Source organism: Ictalurus punctatus, chromosome 8, assembly GCF_001660625.3.
Source record: "Ictalurus punctatus breed USDA103 chromosome 8, Coco_2.0, whole genome shotgun sequence".
In the NCBI taxonomy this organism is placed as follows: Eukaryota; Metazoa; Chordata; class Actinopteri; order Siluriformes; family Ictaluridae; genus Ictalurus; species Ictalurus punctatus.
Window position 1 is genome coordinate 26,473,155 of NC_030423.2, and position 18,248 is coordinate 26,491,402.

The 18,248-nt window shown below is 41.1% G+C and overlaps 1 protein-coding gene across 2 annotated transcripts in view; it reads right to left on the minus strand.

Moving 5' to 3' along the window:
- Positions 1 to 18,248, minus strand: part of LOC108269222 (A disintegrin and metalloproteinase with thrombospondin motifs 2) — a 137,405-nt gene that overhangs the window by 77,598 nt on the left and 41,559 nt on the right. For both annotated transcript variants that reach the window (XM_017474944.3, XM_053682082.1), the window contains one exon: positions 6,630 to 6,801. In XM_017474944.3, coding sequence (XP_017330433.1) covers positions 6,630 to 6,801 — 172 coding nt within the window. The remainder of the gene's footprint in view (positions 1 to 6,629; positions 6,802 to 18,248) is intronic.

Sequence of the window (18,248 nt, forward strand, 5' to 3'; positions counted from 1 at the left end):
TCACAACACACTCAAAGAGATGAAGCCACAGCAGCAGACTGGCAGGAGATTCTGACCTCTCATTGACCTTTATGAAACAGCAGGACTCAAACTAAAGATTCCTTGTTTTCCTTTCCTTCTTTCCACCTTTTAAGTGCGTTTTATTTATTTATTTTTTTACCAAAGAAGGCGGCTTTGGTAGCCTTGGCATGGGAGGCCGCGAACATGCATGCGTTTTACCCAGTATTTTGAAGAAGTAGCTGCAGACACGATCCAAGATCAACAGATATAAAGTGCTTTTATCCGTTCTTTTTATTAAATGCTTTACAGCAGTAGAGAAAGATTCATCTGCTCTTAAAACAGCTACGCCGAATAAATTTACTCTATGTCTGGTTCGGCATTTGTACTTTAATACTTTAGATGTGTCTTATTTTAGGATTTCTTGTTTTAGTGACTAATAAAAAAAAAAACAGTGTCTTCCAAAATAGACTAGAATATACAAATTCAAATGAATGTGCTGGATTTGATGCTTATTTATCTCACCGGGTAAGCCCGTCATCCAGCCGAGAGGCACCACATGAAAGAAAATATGAGCCAATTATGATTAATAAGTCACTATTATCTACAGCTCATGTGGGTGTTACACACAATCTCAAATGGCATTTACAAATCTGGACTGAGTGAATGTGACAATTACGTGTTACTACACCGGTTTTGGTGGATACTCGGCTCGCCGCCCACTTCTCCAGACCAAAATAATTGATTAGAGAAACAGATTTGCTCCAAAATTAGTCAGAGGAGACAAGCGTCTCTGAAAGATAGTTTAAGACTTCCATGATTTCAGGTGCCTTTTTTTTTTTAGATTATTATCACTCTATCGCACTGTATAAGAATAAAATCTTGACCAGACTCTACAACATAGTGTGCCATAACATAGGAATATACAGTGGTGCTTGAAAGTTTGTGAAGCCTTTAGAATGTTCTATATTTCTGTAAAAATATGACCTAAAACATCATCAGATTTTCATACAAGTCCTCAAAGTAGACAAAGAGAACCGAATTAAACAAATGAGACAAAAACATTATACTTGGTCATTTATTTATTGAGGAAAATCATCATCAGTTCAGGATAACTGAACTAAATATTTCATAACTGTCGATCAGTCCTGCACATCGGCTTGGAGGAATTTTAGCCCGTTCCTCAGTACAGAACAGCTTCAACTCTGGGATGTTGGTGGGTTTCCTCACATGAACTGCTTGCTTCAGGTCCTTCCACAACCTTTCTATTGGATTAAGGTCAGGACTTTGACTTGGCCATTCCAGAACATTCACTTGATTCCTCTTTAACCGTTCCTTGGTAGAATGACTTGTGTCTTTAGGGTCGTTGTCTTGCTGCATGACCCACTTTATCTTGAGATTCAATGATGTCAAGTCATCCTGGCCCAGATGCAACAAAACAGGCCCAAGCCATGATACTACCACCACCATCTTCTTTTTGGAGACCAGTGGCTTTCTCCCTGCAACCCTGCCTTTCACACCGTTGTTGTTCAGTGTTCTCCTGATGGTGGACTCAGGAACATTGACATTATCCTGGGTTCCTTTGTGACCTCATGGACTATTACACGTCTTGCTCTTGGCGTGATCTTTGCTGGTCGATCACTCCTGGCGGGGGGAACAATGGTCTTGAACTTCCTGATATCTGTCTGTCTGTAGATCGGTGGAGTCCAAACTCTTTAGAGATGGTTTTGTAACCTTTTCCAACCTCACGGGCTTCAACAACTCTTTTTCTGAGGTCGTCAGAAATCTCCTTCGTTCGTGCAATGATACACTTCCACAAACATGTTGCGAAGATCAGACGTTAAATAAACCAGGGCGCTCACTCACTCACACCTGATCGAAAAAAAACACACCTTCACATTAACTGCTAATCCTAAAGGTCCACATACTTTTCCCATTCACAGATACATAATTTTGGATCATTCTCCTCAATAAATAAATGACCAAGTATAATTTTTTTTGTCTCTTTTGTATAATTGGGTTCTCTTTGTCTACTTTTAGGACTTGTGTGAAAATATGATGATGTTTTAGGTCATATTTAAGCAGAAATATAAAAAATTCTAAAGGGTTAACCTTCCAGCACCACTGTACCATGAAGAACCTCTAGACCTATGACTGAAAAAGATTACTTTGTCAAGCTTATGATATCAATGAGTGTGATCTGGGCTTGTGCAGAAAATTGAATAAAGACAAACAAGCTCTCGGGATAAAATTAGCAATGTTATTTGCATTTAAATGGTAAAGAAGAGGAGCGTGAGTAAAAATGGACATTGTAAAATACCCATTCTACAAAGTGAGCTTGAGGTAATATGGGCCATTAGGAAATGTGGTAGCGTTGCTGTGATATCAGATGAATAAAACAGGTGATAACAGTAACTCCATTTAGCATCAAGGCACATCACATCACCTTGTCGTTGATTATTTTCCTATAACAGAACACCCTTAAGTGTTTGATTCCTTGTATAATCACCATCACACTGTGATATGCACAAACCAAGCACTTGTCAACCATGTATCAAATGAACAGGGCTGTATCAGTAGAGAAAGGGAAATATAAATCCTAGGAAAGCAAACTCATTGATGTCTTTAAAAGCAGCTGGCCGCTCCTCGTTGGGTTAATTCCTGAGGCCCCGGTGCCACTACTGCTTGGATGGGACTGGCCAGGGTTTCCCATGCAGCCAACCCAGAGAAGCCAACATCGCCGATGCCTTAAGAGGAATCCAGCCTCTACAGTCCGGGTCTGACCAGCCTACATGGCCCAAAATGATGGAGATGCTACTGGACCCTTTAACCCAGTCTCCTCTGTCTTTCACCAGGCTGTTCGGGAGGGGAACCTCGGGAGCGAGCAGAAGGAGGATGACCGACTGAGGCAGTGCTGAGGTTAAGTGCGACTGATCGATGGAACTGACCAGCAACCGGAGCAGCATTTCCCAGTCACCTACTTCCTGATGTCCAATGACCTCCTCTACTTCCGGACAGAGCACCGGGGCCAGCCCTGCTACCTCCTGGTCATCCCCCGTTACAAGACTCTGCCCCTAATACACCTGGCCCATCCACTTGGCGGCCACCTTGGGGCCCGCAACATACTGACCAAGCTGTGGGACCGGTTCCTTTGGCCTGGTATGGATGCTGATGTCTGGGCCTTCTGCCAGCAGTGCCCTCAGTGCCAATGGACTGCACCCCGAAAGCCACCGCCCATACCCCTCATCCCTCTCCCCATTATCAAAGTCCCCTTCAAAAGGGTGGGCATGGATCTGGTAGGGCAAATCTGTGATCTGTGTCAGTTGTTGAAGGTGAAACATCTCCGGTTTTCTGTCTACCACCCCCAAACTCATGGCCTGGTAGAGCAGCTTTAACCAAACACTAGACTGCTTTAACCAAGCAAAACGGATGCTCTGCCGAGTGGTAGACAAGGATGGCTGAAACTGGGACCTCTTCCTTCCCAACGTGCTTTTCGCCATCCAGGAGACGCCACAAGCATCCACCAGGTTGCACTCTCCGTTCCAGTCAGTGGTCAATTTTGTACATGAGATGCAGGAGTGGATCGACCGGGTCACCCCCATCGTTTGGAAAAACAAGAAAGCAGCACAGCTGGAAGAGCAGCGGGTTTACAATCGACTGGAGTACCAGCTTCTTCCCTTCGGCCTCCACGGAGCACTGGAGACTTTCCAGCACCTAATGGATATCGTCCTGAGGCCACACCACCAGTTCACAGCCACCTGCTTGAACGATGTGATCATCCACTCTTCCACTTGGGCCGACCACCTCTATCACCTCAGGGAAGTCCTCAGAAGCCTCCGTAAGGCCAGGCTGACGGCCAACCCAAAGAAATGCCACCTGGGGTTAACAGAAACACAGTACCTGGGATACCGTATTGGCCGGTGGCTGCTGAAGCCACGGAAAAAGAAGCTGGAGGTAGTGAGAGGGTAACCCCGGCCCACATCAAAAAAGCAGGTACGTGCCTTTCTGGGGCTGGCGGGGTATTACAGGAGATTTGTCTGCCCTCTGGGCCCAGCCTGAACCAGCAGTAAAACCTTCCCTGATTCCCAGAATACATCTTTAATGACTTCAGCCTCCTTTTTTTCTCAGACCTTAGGCTAAAAGAAAGCTTTCCTCACAGTCCTGGAGGAATGGTACATGCTTTTCACCTTTACCAACCCTTTCACACTTCTAGATATGAGACATAGTTCCTGTTATCTCAGGTTTGCAAGGCAAACATGAACCATATTCAAGATGTAATGCAAAAATACAAAATATCATAGCAAGAGGAAGCATTTAGAATATAGGATTGTTGAGAAATGAAAGTATGACAAAGAATAGTCTACTTGTTCTAATGAATTCTTCACTGAAAATATATATGTGTTAGCAGGTGAAAATGTCTTCAGTATGCTGTAAGTACAGTTGAAAAAAACAGTAGAAACCCTCATAGAATTCATTATGGTTTTAATGGTAACAAAGGGAAATGTATTAGTTTTATTGGAAACTGTAATTGGGGTGGCGGGGCACAGTGGCTTAGTGGTTAGCATGCTTCCCTCACACCTTCAGGGTTGGGGGTTTGATTCCTGCCTCCACCCTGTGTGCGCAGAGGTTGCTTGTTCTTCCTGTGCCTCAGGGGTTTCCTCCAGGTACTCAGGTTTCCTCCCTCAATCCAAATACATGCACTGTAGGCTGAATGGCATCTCTGTAGTGTGAAAAAATGTGTGGTGCAATTGCTCCCTTGGATGGGTTGGTGCCCTGTCCAGGGTGTCCTCTACCTTGTGCCCTGAGTCCCCTGGGATAGGCTCCAGGCTCCCCTCAACCCTGAGTAGGATAAGTGGTAAGGAAAATGGATGGATGGATGGAAAATGTAATGGTCCCTGTTGGTCTTTACTGGTTATTTGTTGCCTTCTATTGGGGGTATGTTATGTCTAGTGGATACCGTTAAGGATCAACCAGCTGATGGTTTGTATATATATATATATATATATATATATATATATATATATATATATATATATATATATATATATATATATACACACACACACACACAAATTCAAAACTCTCATTATTGCTCACACTCACTCACTTTCAGTAACCGCTATATTCTGGCCAGGCTCCAGAATAAATGGAAAATGGATGGATGATTTAAACAACTATTTAAACAACTAGGCTCATTTTTGTCTCACTATTTTTCCTCAATAATCACTTTGACTGACATACCTTAGCTTTTTAAACTTAGTGTCTTTGTATTCATCTCACTATTACAGACACCTACAGACTCAGCACAGAACAATCTCCTGAATTATATGACAGAACCTTCCAGATCCCAGTGTGACAGCTTTGGATGAATGATAAATGCCCGGCCGCGTATAGAAGGCAGAATTCGTTTGAATAGCTTCAGCAAATCCTCTCTTCAATCTAATAAATCTAACCCCTCCCTATTGTTTTGAAACCCTCTGATTACTTTATCATGTTGCAGCATGTCTCTTGTTCTGCCCCTTAACATGCAGGATCATAAACGGAGTGTGAAGGCTAACACATTCAGAGCTGGCCCGACCCCATCGATCACACGCAGCAAGAGTCCAGCCAGCTCCATAGTAACAGGCCGGCTTCACCTATAGGCCAAACGTTTGAAACCGAATACCTCATTCTCTTTCAGCACTCATACGCACACGACGAAGCTCAATACTACATAATCCAATCCTTTCTTCATTTCTGTCAACTGCTGAGAGAGCTTATGGTCCCTCACGTTGGTGGAGAGATGCACAGAGCAGCACAGAGACTTGCGCTGCCAAGGACCAAGGACAGGTCACCCTGTCCATCCGAACATGTTTCAGAAGCATTTTATTCTAACAATGAACCACCTCATATATTCACCGGGGAATACAAAGACCAAGAAAATGGCTATCGTTGCAGCCATGCTTGTCGGATATACCACAGAGCATCTTGTATCTCGTATATGTGCGTGTGCAGTTTTCATATAGCCAGATGCTGATTTATTTTGAGACCTTACTGGTGCTTGTCAAGAATGTTCATTTTCAGGCTTCCTATTAAGAATTTTATTTATAGGGTATCTTTCACATAGAATACAAATTTGGAAATAGAAACACACCATTTATGCAATTATAATACACTTCGAAGTAAACCAAACCGTAGACATTTTTTGTTTGTTTGTTTTCCTAACATTTAAGTTCAAATCCAAAACGGTTTGGACCTATTTGCTGAGTTCTTCTTCTGTTTTTTTGGCGTGGTACTCAAAAGTAGGAAAGAGGCCCAAACATAATACTTTTTTTTCATTTTCAGTTTCATGCTTCTTTAGATATAATTACAGGTTATAGAACATTAGCCAAAAAATTTCGGGCTACCTGGACACAAAATTAATGCAGAGTGAATACTAATTAAAAGTGAAAAGTGAAAAGTAGTGACGATGAAGCAAGCGAGTGGGTTTGAAACGATTTTCCGGATATCCGAATACAGTATGTGAACAGAACAGAAGCATTAAATCAAGCCGATCTGCGTCCACCTCTAACTCGCATACTACCATGACACAATAGCAGCTTAGCTGTGTTAAATGTTAATCTTTTTTTTTTAAAGCCTAAGACAAAACTGACCTCTGGAATGAAGGTCTGCGGCTAGCGGGCTGGTTGGAGGCTTCTTCACGGCAGCAGAGCGGTACACGATGTGAGGACGACCGCCGCCACCATCCTCCTGCTCCATCACATGATGTCCCGTCTCCACCGGCTCGATAAAGAACTCCTCCTTCTCGGTTCGGATCATCCCCGCCTGAGTAAAAGAGAAAGAAAAAAAAAAATACACAGAATCACTATATTACCCAGCTGGATAATCATGGAGAGTCATGTTGCTTTGGAAATGTGAATCAATATATTAATCCCACAGCACTGCTTCAAGAAGGAATTCTTGATTCTGATTGGACAGAAGGTGTTGATTAGTCTTACTGTAGTTCAAATCAAACATTTTTTTTTTTTTATATGCTATCGTTTCTTTAGTAACAAGTCATTCACATGGGCTTGTATGATGGGCGCTTGACATAAAGCCTATAACATAATTGATAACTTGTTTTGTGGACGTTCCACAACATTACATGTGACTACAAACAAACAACAGGCACCAAATGTCATATCATTGGCAAATCGCTAAAGTAGAATAAGTAGAATAAAACACTTGCTGTTGCGACATGCTGTTGTAAGATAATAATCAAGTGTCTTGGATTATTTTCCTACAACAGCACACCCTGTCATGTTTTATTCCTTACAAGTCTAGGTTTCCATTTGACCACTTGGTGCCAAGACTGTGTCTAAACAGCAAACACTGCCAACATTTTATTACTACAACTCCTCTGGGAAATATATATACTTAACATTTCTGGAAATCTATATAATAGCTTTACCGAAAGGACTCAAAAAGACAAACGAGGCCAAGTGGAAACAGAATACAGTGTAACACAAACAGTGTATTATGCATTTAGTTAGCCTCAGTGTGTTAACCTTCATTTGTGTTCCTGGCTACTGGAGAAAAAAAACAGCGAGTAAAAAAAAAAGCGAGCGGTCGCCCCATAAACTTTGTACTTGCCCAATCTTTCATATACGGTATTTGTCACAGAATATGATATTGAAAGGAATCTTCCTTTCATTTGTTATGTATACAACCGGGCTAATAGAGCGAATATAATGTCTAATGCAATCGTAAATGGTGCACTTATATAACGCTTTTTATCCAAAACGCTTTACACTGGTTCTCATTCACCCATTCACACACACTCACACACCAATAGTAGCAGAGCTGCCATGCAAGGCGATGGCTAACTTGCCATCGGGAGCAAGTTGGGGTTCAGCGTCTTGCCCAAGGACGCTTCAGCATGTGGAGTCACATGGGCCAGGAATTGAACCCCCAACCCTACGTTTAGTGGACAACCCACTCTACCACCTGAGCTCCACTCCATCAGATCGGTAGATCCACCCACTTGGCCAAAAATGTTACAGTGGCGATATATTTATAACTGTGTGCATTGGCTGTGTAAGCATCTCTTTTTTAAGCAAAGGTTGTTATAAATTGTGTCGCATCGCAAGCAGTAAGCATTGTAAATTAGGATTTGTAATTGAAATATGATTTATTTATTTATTTACTTATTACTTTTTTTTTTATTATTTAAAGAAGGAAAATAAGTTGGCACTTGTTTGACCCTAATAAAACGTTCTAGTCTGAGCAGCAGCCCGCAAGACAAAGCGTAAGTAAGCTATTTACGTAATACTTTACAATAACAGTACTCGAATAATCATGCACTAATTCCTCAATTAGTACGTACTTAAATACAAAGTAATGACGAGTTAAGGCCGGTACTAATCACGAACGAACTGAGGAAGAGTTAACCTTAATTTAACGACGACGTGAATCTTACGAATTCATGTGTGAATAACGACCACCTTAAGTACATGTTTGTTAGTTAATGTATTAATTAAGACATAGGGGTAAACTCGATCAAAACATGCTCTATAAGAAAGAATATGAATTATTTCTAATTGTTTATAAAAGTTTCCCATATGCAGCTGCGTAGCCAAACATCACTGGATGGCACTAGTTTACGTTCATAATTTACATTGACTCCTCTTATCGAACGTAGAAAGACGCAATAATAATAAGCACCAATAATTTGATCTCAACCCGTTTTGCGCCATTCTCCCTCCATTTCTCTTCAAATAGTACCAGTACGTGCTCTGGGTGGCTCAGGCCAGGGGCAGTGCTCCTTTAACCACAAGGGTGAAATTTGATTTTGTTTACCCCAGATGTTAATTAATACATTAACTAACAAACATTTACTAAAATGTACTTAAGGTGGTCATTATTCACGCATGAATTCATAAGACTCATATCGTAGTTAAGGTTAGCTCTTCATTAGTTTGTGATTAGTGCATGACATATTAGTTCATATTTAAGTAAGTATTAATCCGGGTATTAGTGCATGATTATTCACGTACCGTTATTGTAAAGTGTCACTGCTATTTATTTTCAACGTGAGCCAGCGATTGGTCGGAAAACCGAGGTGAAAAATAGTTTCACTTTATGCAAATGAGAAGTGTAGAGATGTAACAACTAGCCTACCTTTTTTTTTTTTTAACTTTCTGATTGGCACAGAAGCCAATCAGCATGTCTTTTAAACAAGTTTGAATACGCGTTTCGAAATACTGATCGGAGTTAACTAGTATTGTGACAATATAATCTGTCCAGAAGGCTTTCAAATGAAAGCTTTAATGTGATTTGATCAAGGATTGGCCTTGACGATGATGTAAAAAGTTGCATATTAACACAGACATAAACAAATGTAATTAATTTATTACAATACAAAGGATTGTAGGCTGTACATGTGCTAATTGATAAAGTCATTTCGGCTCTCGATATATTGTTTATACGTGTGTGTGTGTGTGTGTGTGTGTGTGTGTGTGTGTGTGTGTGTGAGTGTGTGTGAGTGTGTGTGTGAGTGAGAGAGAGAGAGAGAGAGAAGCATCTGACGCTTCCTTTGACATGATCCACAGTGAGAGGGCAGCGCTGCAGCCGCACTCGAGCATGGCTGGAGATCACAGTGGAGAAACGTGCTAAAACATCCGTATGTCAGCCTGAGTTATGTAAGAGGCCTCAGAAGGCCGTCTACACCGACTGACCTTCTCCTCTTTCTGCAGAAAGAGAGATGAAAAGAAAGAGGAAAAAAGAAAGCATGAAAAAGATGGAGGAATGGAGGCCTTAGGGCAAGATGTGTCCTGTCAGGAAGGTGAACAAGTGGCACCTCATGCTAGTAACACTACAGAACGGTAGATAAGGTCATATTGTGCAGTTTAGCTACAGTATTAGAGCGCCCCTCCTTTCTCTATCCCCCCCCCCCCCCTCTCTCCATGTCACCATCTCTCTCTCTCTCTCTCTCTCTCTCTCTCTCTGCTCTGAAACAAGCGATCAGAAAATTGTCAGTCACTCTCCCCAATTCCATCTGTCTGTTTAGACAACTGATAATTACCGACCCTCCTGACAGCCGCCACGTACCATCCACAGGGGAGATCTCAACACACACGCACACACACACACACACACACTGACATGCTCCACACACACACACGCACGCTCATGCTTCTCATTTCAAAAGGCTACAGAGGATGAATAATGCTGCTGTTGCAGCTCAGTAAGAGGAATAAATTGGGCTTTTTGCTAACGTTCCTGTCATAATGATTCTAGCACATTCTGTAATATTTGGGAATGTAAAGTATAACCCCCAATCACTGACAAGAACTATTCCTGACTATTAAGCATTTTTAAGCTCTATAAAGCTAGCTAACTACTAGCTGAGTTTAGGCATAGCTGGCTAGCTTAGCTAGACGTCCTTTTTCTTAGTACTCACGTTTTAACATGACGATAGCATTGAGAAATAATTCATTTTGCCGACACTAAGCCTAACCGACTGGTAATGTTTTTCGGCTGTAGCGATGTCAAACCTAACATTTTCGTTGCTATCGTGATTTTAAAATGTGAGAACTGAGACAAAAGGAAGTTTAGCTAAACTACCCAGCTATGCCTAAACTCAGCTAGTAGCTAACTTGCTAGCTGGTATTATCTCTCCAGCAGTTGTAAAGTTAGTATTATATAATTATTTTTTTTCATGATTGTGTAACCCAGCTACTGCTGCTAGCACGCTAGCTAACATTAGGCTTACTATTAAGTCATGGGTTTGCACGTTCTCTCCGTGCTTCGTGGATTTCCTCCAGATACTCCGGTTTCCTCCCCTAGTCCGAAGACATGCATGGTAGGCTGATTGGCATGTCCAAAAGTGTTCGTAGTGTATGAATGGGAGTGTGAATGTGTGTGTGATTGTGCCCGTCCAGGGTGTCTCCCGCCTTGTGCCCCATGCCCCCTGGGAGAGGCTCCAGGTTCCCCCGACCCAGTAAGGATAAGTGGTACAGAAAATGGATGGATGGATGGATTATGTCATGTAAACCAGTAGCCAGTAAATATCCTATACCATAATAGGAAACATCTATATTTGCATTAATAACTAACGAAGAAAATTGTATATATACTGTTATACTGTATAAGATTCTCTTAATACAGGATTTATGGCCACCACGTTCTGCTTAACCCTCAAAGTTCAGAGAAACCAAATACATGAGCTCGAGAAAGAAAGAAGAGAGCAGAGATAGAGACTTAGCGCTGATCTCACAAACTGTCTCTCTTTCTCTATGTTTATGCTCATCCCTTCATCTCCGGCAGGTCTAATGGATAAACGCTGCGGCGCATGAGGCACTCTCGCACCGGAATACAAAGCAGTGGGCAAGTGGAGAGACGTGTCAGCCAGGAGAGATGACAGGAGGGACTCTGAGACACGGACATATCGATCTGAGGAAGGCAGAGAGGGAGGGGACAGGACAAGGCTGTGCTGTCCACATCGTGTTCAGAGGAACTGCTGAATAAAACATCAGGGACTTTCTGGAGCTGAACAGAACAGCATGTTCACTTCCAAGCTTGGACTTAAGAGACGAGAACTAAAGCCAGGGAGGTAGAGACAGACACAGGGACATGTCCTAATCATCTAATATGGCCTCTGGTTGCAGGTTTAGCCAATAATGTCAAGCAAATCTGTTAGCAGGTTGGAGTTTATAGCTAGGCATTTATTATTTTATTTATTTATTCACTTTTAAAGAACTCAGTCATGCCCTCAGTTACGGTGGTGCAAACTACAAACTGCAGGTTCCAAAACTTCAACACTGAAATTGCTGTTATTATTTTGGCGCTTTATACTACGTGCTACACAGTGTATTATACTCCATGTACTATATTTTTAGCACAACATAACACACCAAATCAATATCAAATCCCAAATCAAAGACTAAAATACTCTGTAAACTTCATCAGAACTACTTCTGAAAGCTGACCGAAACTAACTTCCCAGCCCAGAGCTTTCATAGTCTTTCATAACAGCTGTCCATCAAACAAGGGGGAGGAGTAATAAACTCTGTTAATTTAATCCTTTTTGGTACAACTAAACCGTGAAAACATGCTTGCATTATGTAGTTTTATCCATGGTCCTGATTGGTATGGTATATTTTCATTTATACCCCAGAGCTGTTTAATTATGGATTCATTCTGATTGCTCTGAAGGTGTTGATTCATATTTTTTTATATAATAGCAGTTCTGACAATAAACAGTAGTAGTATAGCATATAGACATAGCATGTTGAATCAACTCCAGACATTTAATCAGACATTTAATCTTCTTAATTTGTCGTGAAATAACGAGGAAAGAGGCCATACCTGGCCATTAAACTGCTCATGAGTCAGTTGTCCGATTACCTTTGAGCCTGTTAAAATGGCTGCAATACCTGAACGGTTAATTGTTTTTGTTAATCCCCAAAATTATGTAAATTGTGTCACTGTCCAAATACTTATGGACCTTACCGTGTGGGGGTGTGTAGTAGTGTGTGTATTTATATATATATACACATACACACACACACAGTGAGGTCCATAAGTATTTGGACATATATGTGTATATATGTATATATATATATATATATATATATATATATATATATATATATATATATATAATATATATATATATACACACACACACACACACACACACACACACACACACACATAGTATATATACAGCATATACGGTGGTGCTTGAAAGTTTGTGAACCCTTTAGAATTTTCTATATTTCTGCATAAATATGACCTAAAACATCACCAAGTCCTAAAAGTAGACGAAATAAACAAATGAGACAAGAAATATTATACTTGGCCATTTATTTATTGAGTAAAAAGATCCAATATTGCATATCTGTGAGTGGGAAAAAAAGTATGTAAAGCTTTGCTTTTGGTATCTGTTGATACCATCCCCATTGTGCAGCAATAACTGCAACTAAACATTTCCGGTAACTTCCGGTGTTTTATTCCTAACATATTATTCAAATAAGGTCCCATTAATTCTCTTATTCATATAATTGAGCCATTAAAGCTTTTACTTCAGCCCATTTCCCTCTGTAGGAACTGCCTGTTACATTCTACTCCATTTATTTCAATAAAATCCTTATAGAACTAAGCAGTTTTTGTGGACTTAAGTACCTTTTTGTGCGCGGTGTCTTCGCTGACAGTTTAATTCACATTGTTGAAGATTACACTAATTTGTCAGGCACATCGCACATGTGTAGTTGACACTGTTTGTCATAACACCTGCTTATCTCCTTGGTGCCATTTTGTGTGTGTGTAAGTGTGGAACAGATTTTGCAGGTCGAACATTTTGCATTCTTAAAACGAAACCAATTACACGCATAAGAATGTGGTGGAAGTTAACCTTCTCGTACCCTACAACACTCCGTCACATCATACAATCCTGTCTTAGCTCATATGCATTACTCTTTACATGTGTGAATATAACATATGCTCTGTAAAGCGAAAGGGTTGTGTCAAATCATTAGACTGGATCTCTTGTCTGCTTAAAGACCGATCCTGTTAGTATGAGGTGTAATGTCTGAGTGATGATCTCCATGACATCGCCTATGCTTTCAAGGTGAGAGCGGCCGAAAAAAGACCAGTCGTGATTTTGAACAGTGGGGTGTCTGACAGCGAGGGCCACAACAGCGTGATATTAGCCGAGGTTACGTTTTTCTTACACACAGACACACACACACACACATTGGGAGGAATAGGTTAGCACTGAAGCTCCCTGAAACTTAGCAAACTATTAGATTTGCAAAGATTCGAATCTGTGCACTGAGGTTAATATTTAATTTAACCCTCTGTACCAGTAGGCTTAAGTGAAGGACGTATTGCCCTCTGAGTGAAGGAGACTTGGCTTCTGTACCTGTCTTCTTCGCTGTAAAGGAGGCATGGTAGCGAAGGAAGTATAGGCTTTGCATGAAGGAAGCATGGCCTCTATGTGAGTCAGTCACAGTGAAGGAGGTGTGGTCTCTGTATGAAGGAGGCGTGGCTTCTGTGTCTGTCAGTGCCTGGGAAAGAGGTATGACCTGTGTGTTAGTCCTAGAGGTGTGGCTTCTCTGCCCATCAGTTGCGGTGAAGGAGACACGTCTTCTCTGTCTGTCCATCTCTGTCAAGGAGGTGTGGCCTTGGTGCCTGTTAGTCCCTGTAAAGCAGCCATGGCATCTGCGCTTGTTATTCCTAGTAAAGAAATTGTGGCTTTTGTTTCAAGTGAAGGACGGCATTTGTGCCCATCAAGCTCAGTGAAGGGGGTGTGGCCTCTATTCCTGTCAGTCTCAGTGAAAGAGGTGTGGCCTTTGTGCCTACCTGTCTCAGTGAAGCGAGTGTGGCACCTACTCCTGTCAGTCTCAGTCAAGGAGGTGTGGCCTTTGCGCCTACATGTCTCAGTGAAGGGGGTGTGGCCTCTATTCCTGTCAGCCTCAGAGAAAAAAGTGTGGCCTTTGTGCCTACCTGTCTCAGTGAAGGAGGTGTGGCCTCTATTCCTGTCAGTCACAGTGAACGAGGTGTGGCCTTTGTGCCTACCTGTCTCAGTGAAGGGGGTGTGGCCCCTACTCCTGTCAGTCTCAGTGAAGGAGTTGTGGCGTTTGCGCCTACATGTCTCAGTGAAGGGGGTGTGGCCTATACTCCTGTCAGTCTCAGTGAAGGAGTTGTGGCGTTTGCGCCTACATGTCTCAGTGAAGGGGGTGTGGCCCCTACTCCTGTCAGTCTCAGTGAAGGAGGTGTGGCCTTTGTGCCTACATGTCTCAGTGAATGGGGTGTGGCCTCTATTCCTGTCAGTCACAGTGAACGAGGTGTGGCCTACCTGGTTTACCTCTTTTGCAAGCAAATTTGTCTAAAACTGATCGTCAAGTGCATAAATGTCAAAACGATCATCTATCCAGGCCATTTGCTTCAGTTATTTTGCCCCTGATGCTGCAGGATGAAGCTATAAAGTGTAGAGAGGGACTCAGGAGCATCATACGCAGCTAAATCAAACACGATTCATCTATATTTATTATTCACTACCCCACAATGGATGTTCCGCTGATACATCACAGTACAGCTAATTTAAAATACCAAATATATTGTATAAAATTTATATATTATATATATATATATATATATATATATATATATATATATATATATATATATATATATATATATATATATATATATATATATATATATATATATATATATAAAAGAAATTGATATCTAGACCCAGATTTGAGGATCATCTTGACGGCCTGATGTCGGCACAGCCGGGAGTGTAAATGAGAACCAGAGGGAATGGAGCATGCGCTAAAATAACCTGAATATAACCTCTCATACATAAATATGAGTCTTATCATTTTATTTTTATTTTCCATGCTAACCGGTGAAGTAGAGTACAAAGTTAAATGTTAGAGAAAAAAAAAATACCAAAAAGAAAAGTTATAATGTGTAAAAGATGTCGAAAAGTCGAGAATTCAACAGCGTTCTTCAGCATTCTTCATTTAAAAAGTACATAAACAATGACATAATCTTTCCAAAAAAATTAAAATCGCCTCGGCCGGGATTAAAATTCGGATTATACCCGTGTGAAACTAATCCCAATTTAAAAGCCTTATAGCCCTGGGGGAGAAAAAGGCTATGCTCGTTGTAAAAAAAAAAAAAAAAAAGGCCTAATCCCATTTCCTCGTGGATCTCCACATGCAATAGGAAGTGGACATGATTTAAGAGCCCTTCTGACCTTTTAGCGGGCAGGAAGAGGCGACCGAGAACGGTGACGCTGAAGAAGGGACGAGAATTAATTTAGAGGGAGCTTTAATTGAAAGCACACACTCCTGTGCCAGGAGTAATTATTTGGCGAGAGAGAAAGCCGCTTTGTGCGAGCCAGAAAATGACAAGGAGAAAAAGAGCCCTTAGTGAGCACGCACGCATGCACACACACACACACACACACACACACACACACACACACAAAACCAGGCTGCAAGGAGAGACATTTCAGCATCAAGTGCATCAGACATACAAATTAGCCTCTCAGTCATGCAATCTTTTTCCTCACTCCTCAACTCAGACTCAATTTCTCACCTGCAGATGTCAGAAATTTCTAGAGTAAAGAATTTTGGCCAGCGCCAGAGTTGTTCCATCGGAAACACAGATCTCAGCATTGACATCACTCTTGCTCACTTAACTTCCTAACCATCCTACTGTTTCACATCCAGGGCCAACAAAAAAGTTCCAAAATCCAGAGCTTCTTTCTTACTCTGATGTAACACACACACACACACGCACATGCACACACGCACAGGAAAATGTGACATCAGCATGCATCTGGCTGAACTCTCCAGACTAATGGGAAATTCTAACTGAGTTTAAGCTCCATTCTCCGAATGAGCATCTCTGCCAGGTGACTAAACCCGGATGGGCGAGAGACATAAGGAAAAACTCGGATAAGAGAGAGAGAGAGTGTGTGAGTGAGTGAGTGAGAGAGAGAGAGGGAGAGAGAGAGTACTGTATATATTCTTCACCTGTATATACAGATCAGCTCTCAGACATGTCATGAATTCCACCCGGAGTTCACTTTTTATTGGGAAGAAAAACTTCTGGACAGCTTTTTTTTTTTCTTTCTTTCTTTTCGCACTTCAGTAACTAATCACAGACATGTTGGAGAAAGACAGAAAAAGGGGGGAAAATGTCTGCTTCATGGCCGTCTCACGGAACAGGTACAAGTTTCAAACCAGATGAAATCGCAGAAATGACACCACATCTGTCCTGCTATTTAAAAAAAAATAAATAAATTTAAACGCTGTGTGTTTGAGGAGTGAAGTATAAACGCAATAGACATCCACTGAAATCGTTCCAAAATACTTTGTTACTTAAATTCACAATATTTCCCTAGACTAGGGATATTCAGCTGAAATAGGTGAACATTGTATGTGCTTTGATTATAAAGGTCCAGACAAGCGACCAACATCTGCATGTTCTGTAGTGACGACGTCAGGTCACGACTTTTAACTAGTGACTCTCAACAGACGTCAGTTTTGATCTGGAAGCAATTATGAAACGCGTATGTGTGTGTGTGTGTGTATCTATATTTCTGATATTTACGTGTGTGTATGTGTGTGTGTGTATCTATATTTCTGATATTTATGTGTGTGTCTTTTATTTGTGATGTGTGTATGTGTCTTTACGTGTGTGTGTGTGTATCTATATTTCTGATATTTATGTGTGTGTGTGTGTGTGTGTTAGTGCGTGTGTATCTATATTTCTGATATTTATGTGTGTGTCTTGTATTTGTGATATGTGTTTGTGTGTGTCTGTCTGTATGTGTATGTGTCTTTACGTGTGTGTGTGTGTGTGTGTGTGTATATATATTTCTGATATTCATGTGCGTGTGTGTGTGTGTATCTATATTTCTGATATTTATGTGTGTGTCTTGTATTTGTGATGTGTGTTTGTGTCGTATGTGTATACGTGTCTTTACATGTGTGTGTGTGTGTGTGTGTCTTGTATTTGTGATATGTGTTTGTGTGTCTGTCTGTATGTGTGTATGTGTCTTTACGTGTGTGTGTGCGCATGTGTGTGTGTGTGTATCTATATTTCTGATATTATGTGTGTGTGTGTGAGTGTGTGTCTGTCTGTATGTGTGTGTGTGTGTGTGTGTGTGCGTTCGTGTGTCTTTATGTATGTGTGTTTACATATTATATATATATATATATGATCATCTTTTGACCAATCAGAATCGAGAGTGTAACAGTTCTTGGTAATAAATACTGATGAATGGGTGTGTGTGTGTGAAATATTACACTACAGTCATGCTTAACGATCCCTTTATATTGAGCCTCACTCATGTGTTTCTCATATCAGTTAAAGCTGTCATGTGATAGAGGAGAGGTAGGTGGGAACGGGTCAACAGAAAATTTCAATAAATAAAATAAACAATAATAATCATCAGCATTATAATATTAAACGATACAGATTTAAAAAATACTCGTTTCATAATTCTAGCCTCGTGTTGTTTTGTTACTCTCAGCCCCTACATTTCCGAATCATACTGTAGATTTATAGTTTAAGGATTGATTTTGCTCATGGCGGACAGTGGGAGTGTACTGTGTTGTAATTGGCCTAACTTCGACTGATGAAATTGTTCGTCGTTGCATAAGGGGAGTAAAATCACACCGTCTCTCTGTTCCTATTAAGGAACTGGAACCGAAGCCGTATGGACTGCACATGTGGAATATTGCTTATGCTAAGCTTTCGCT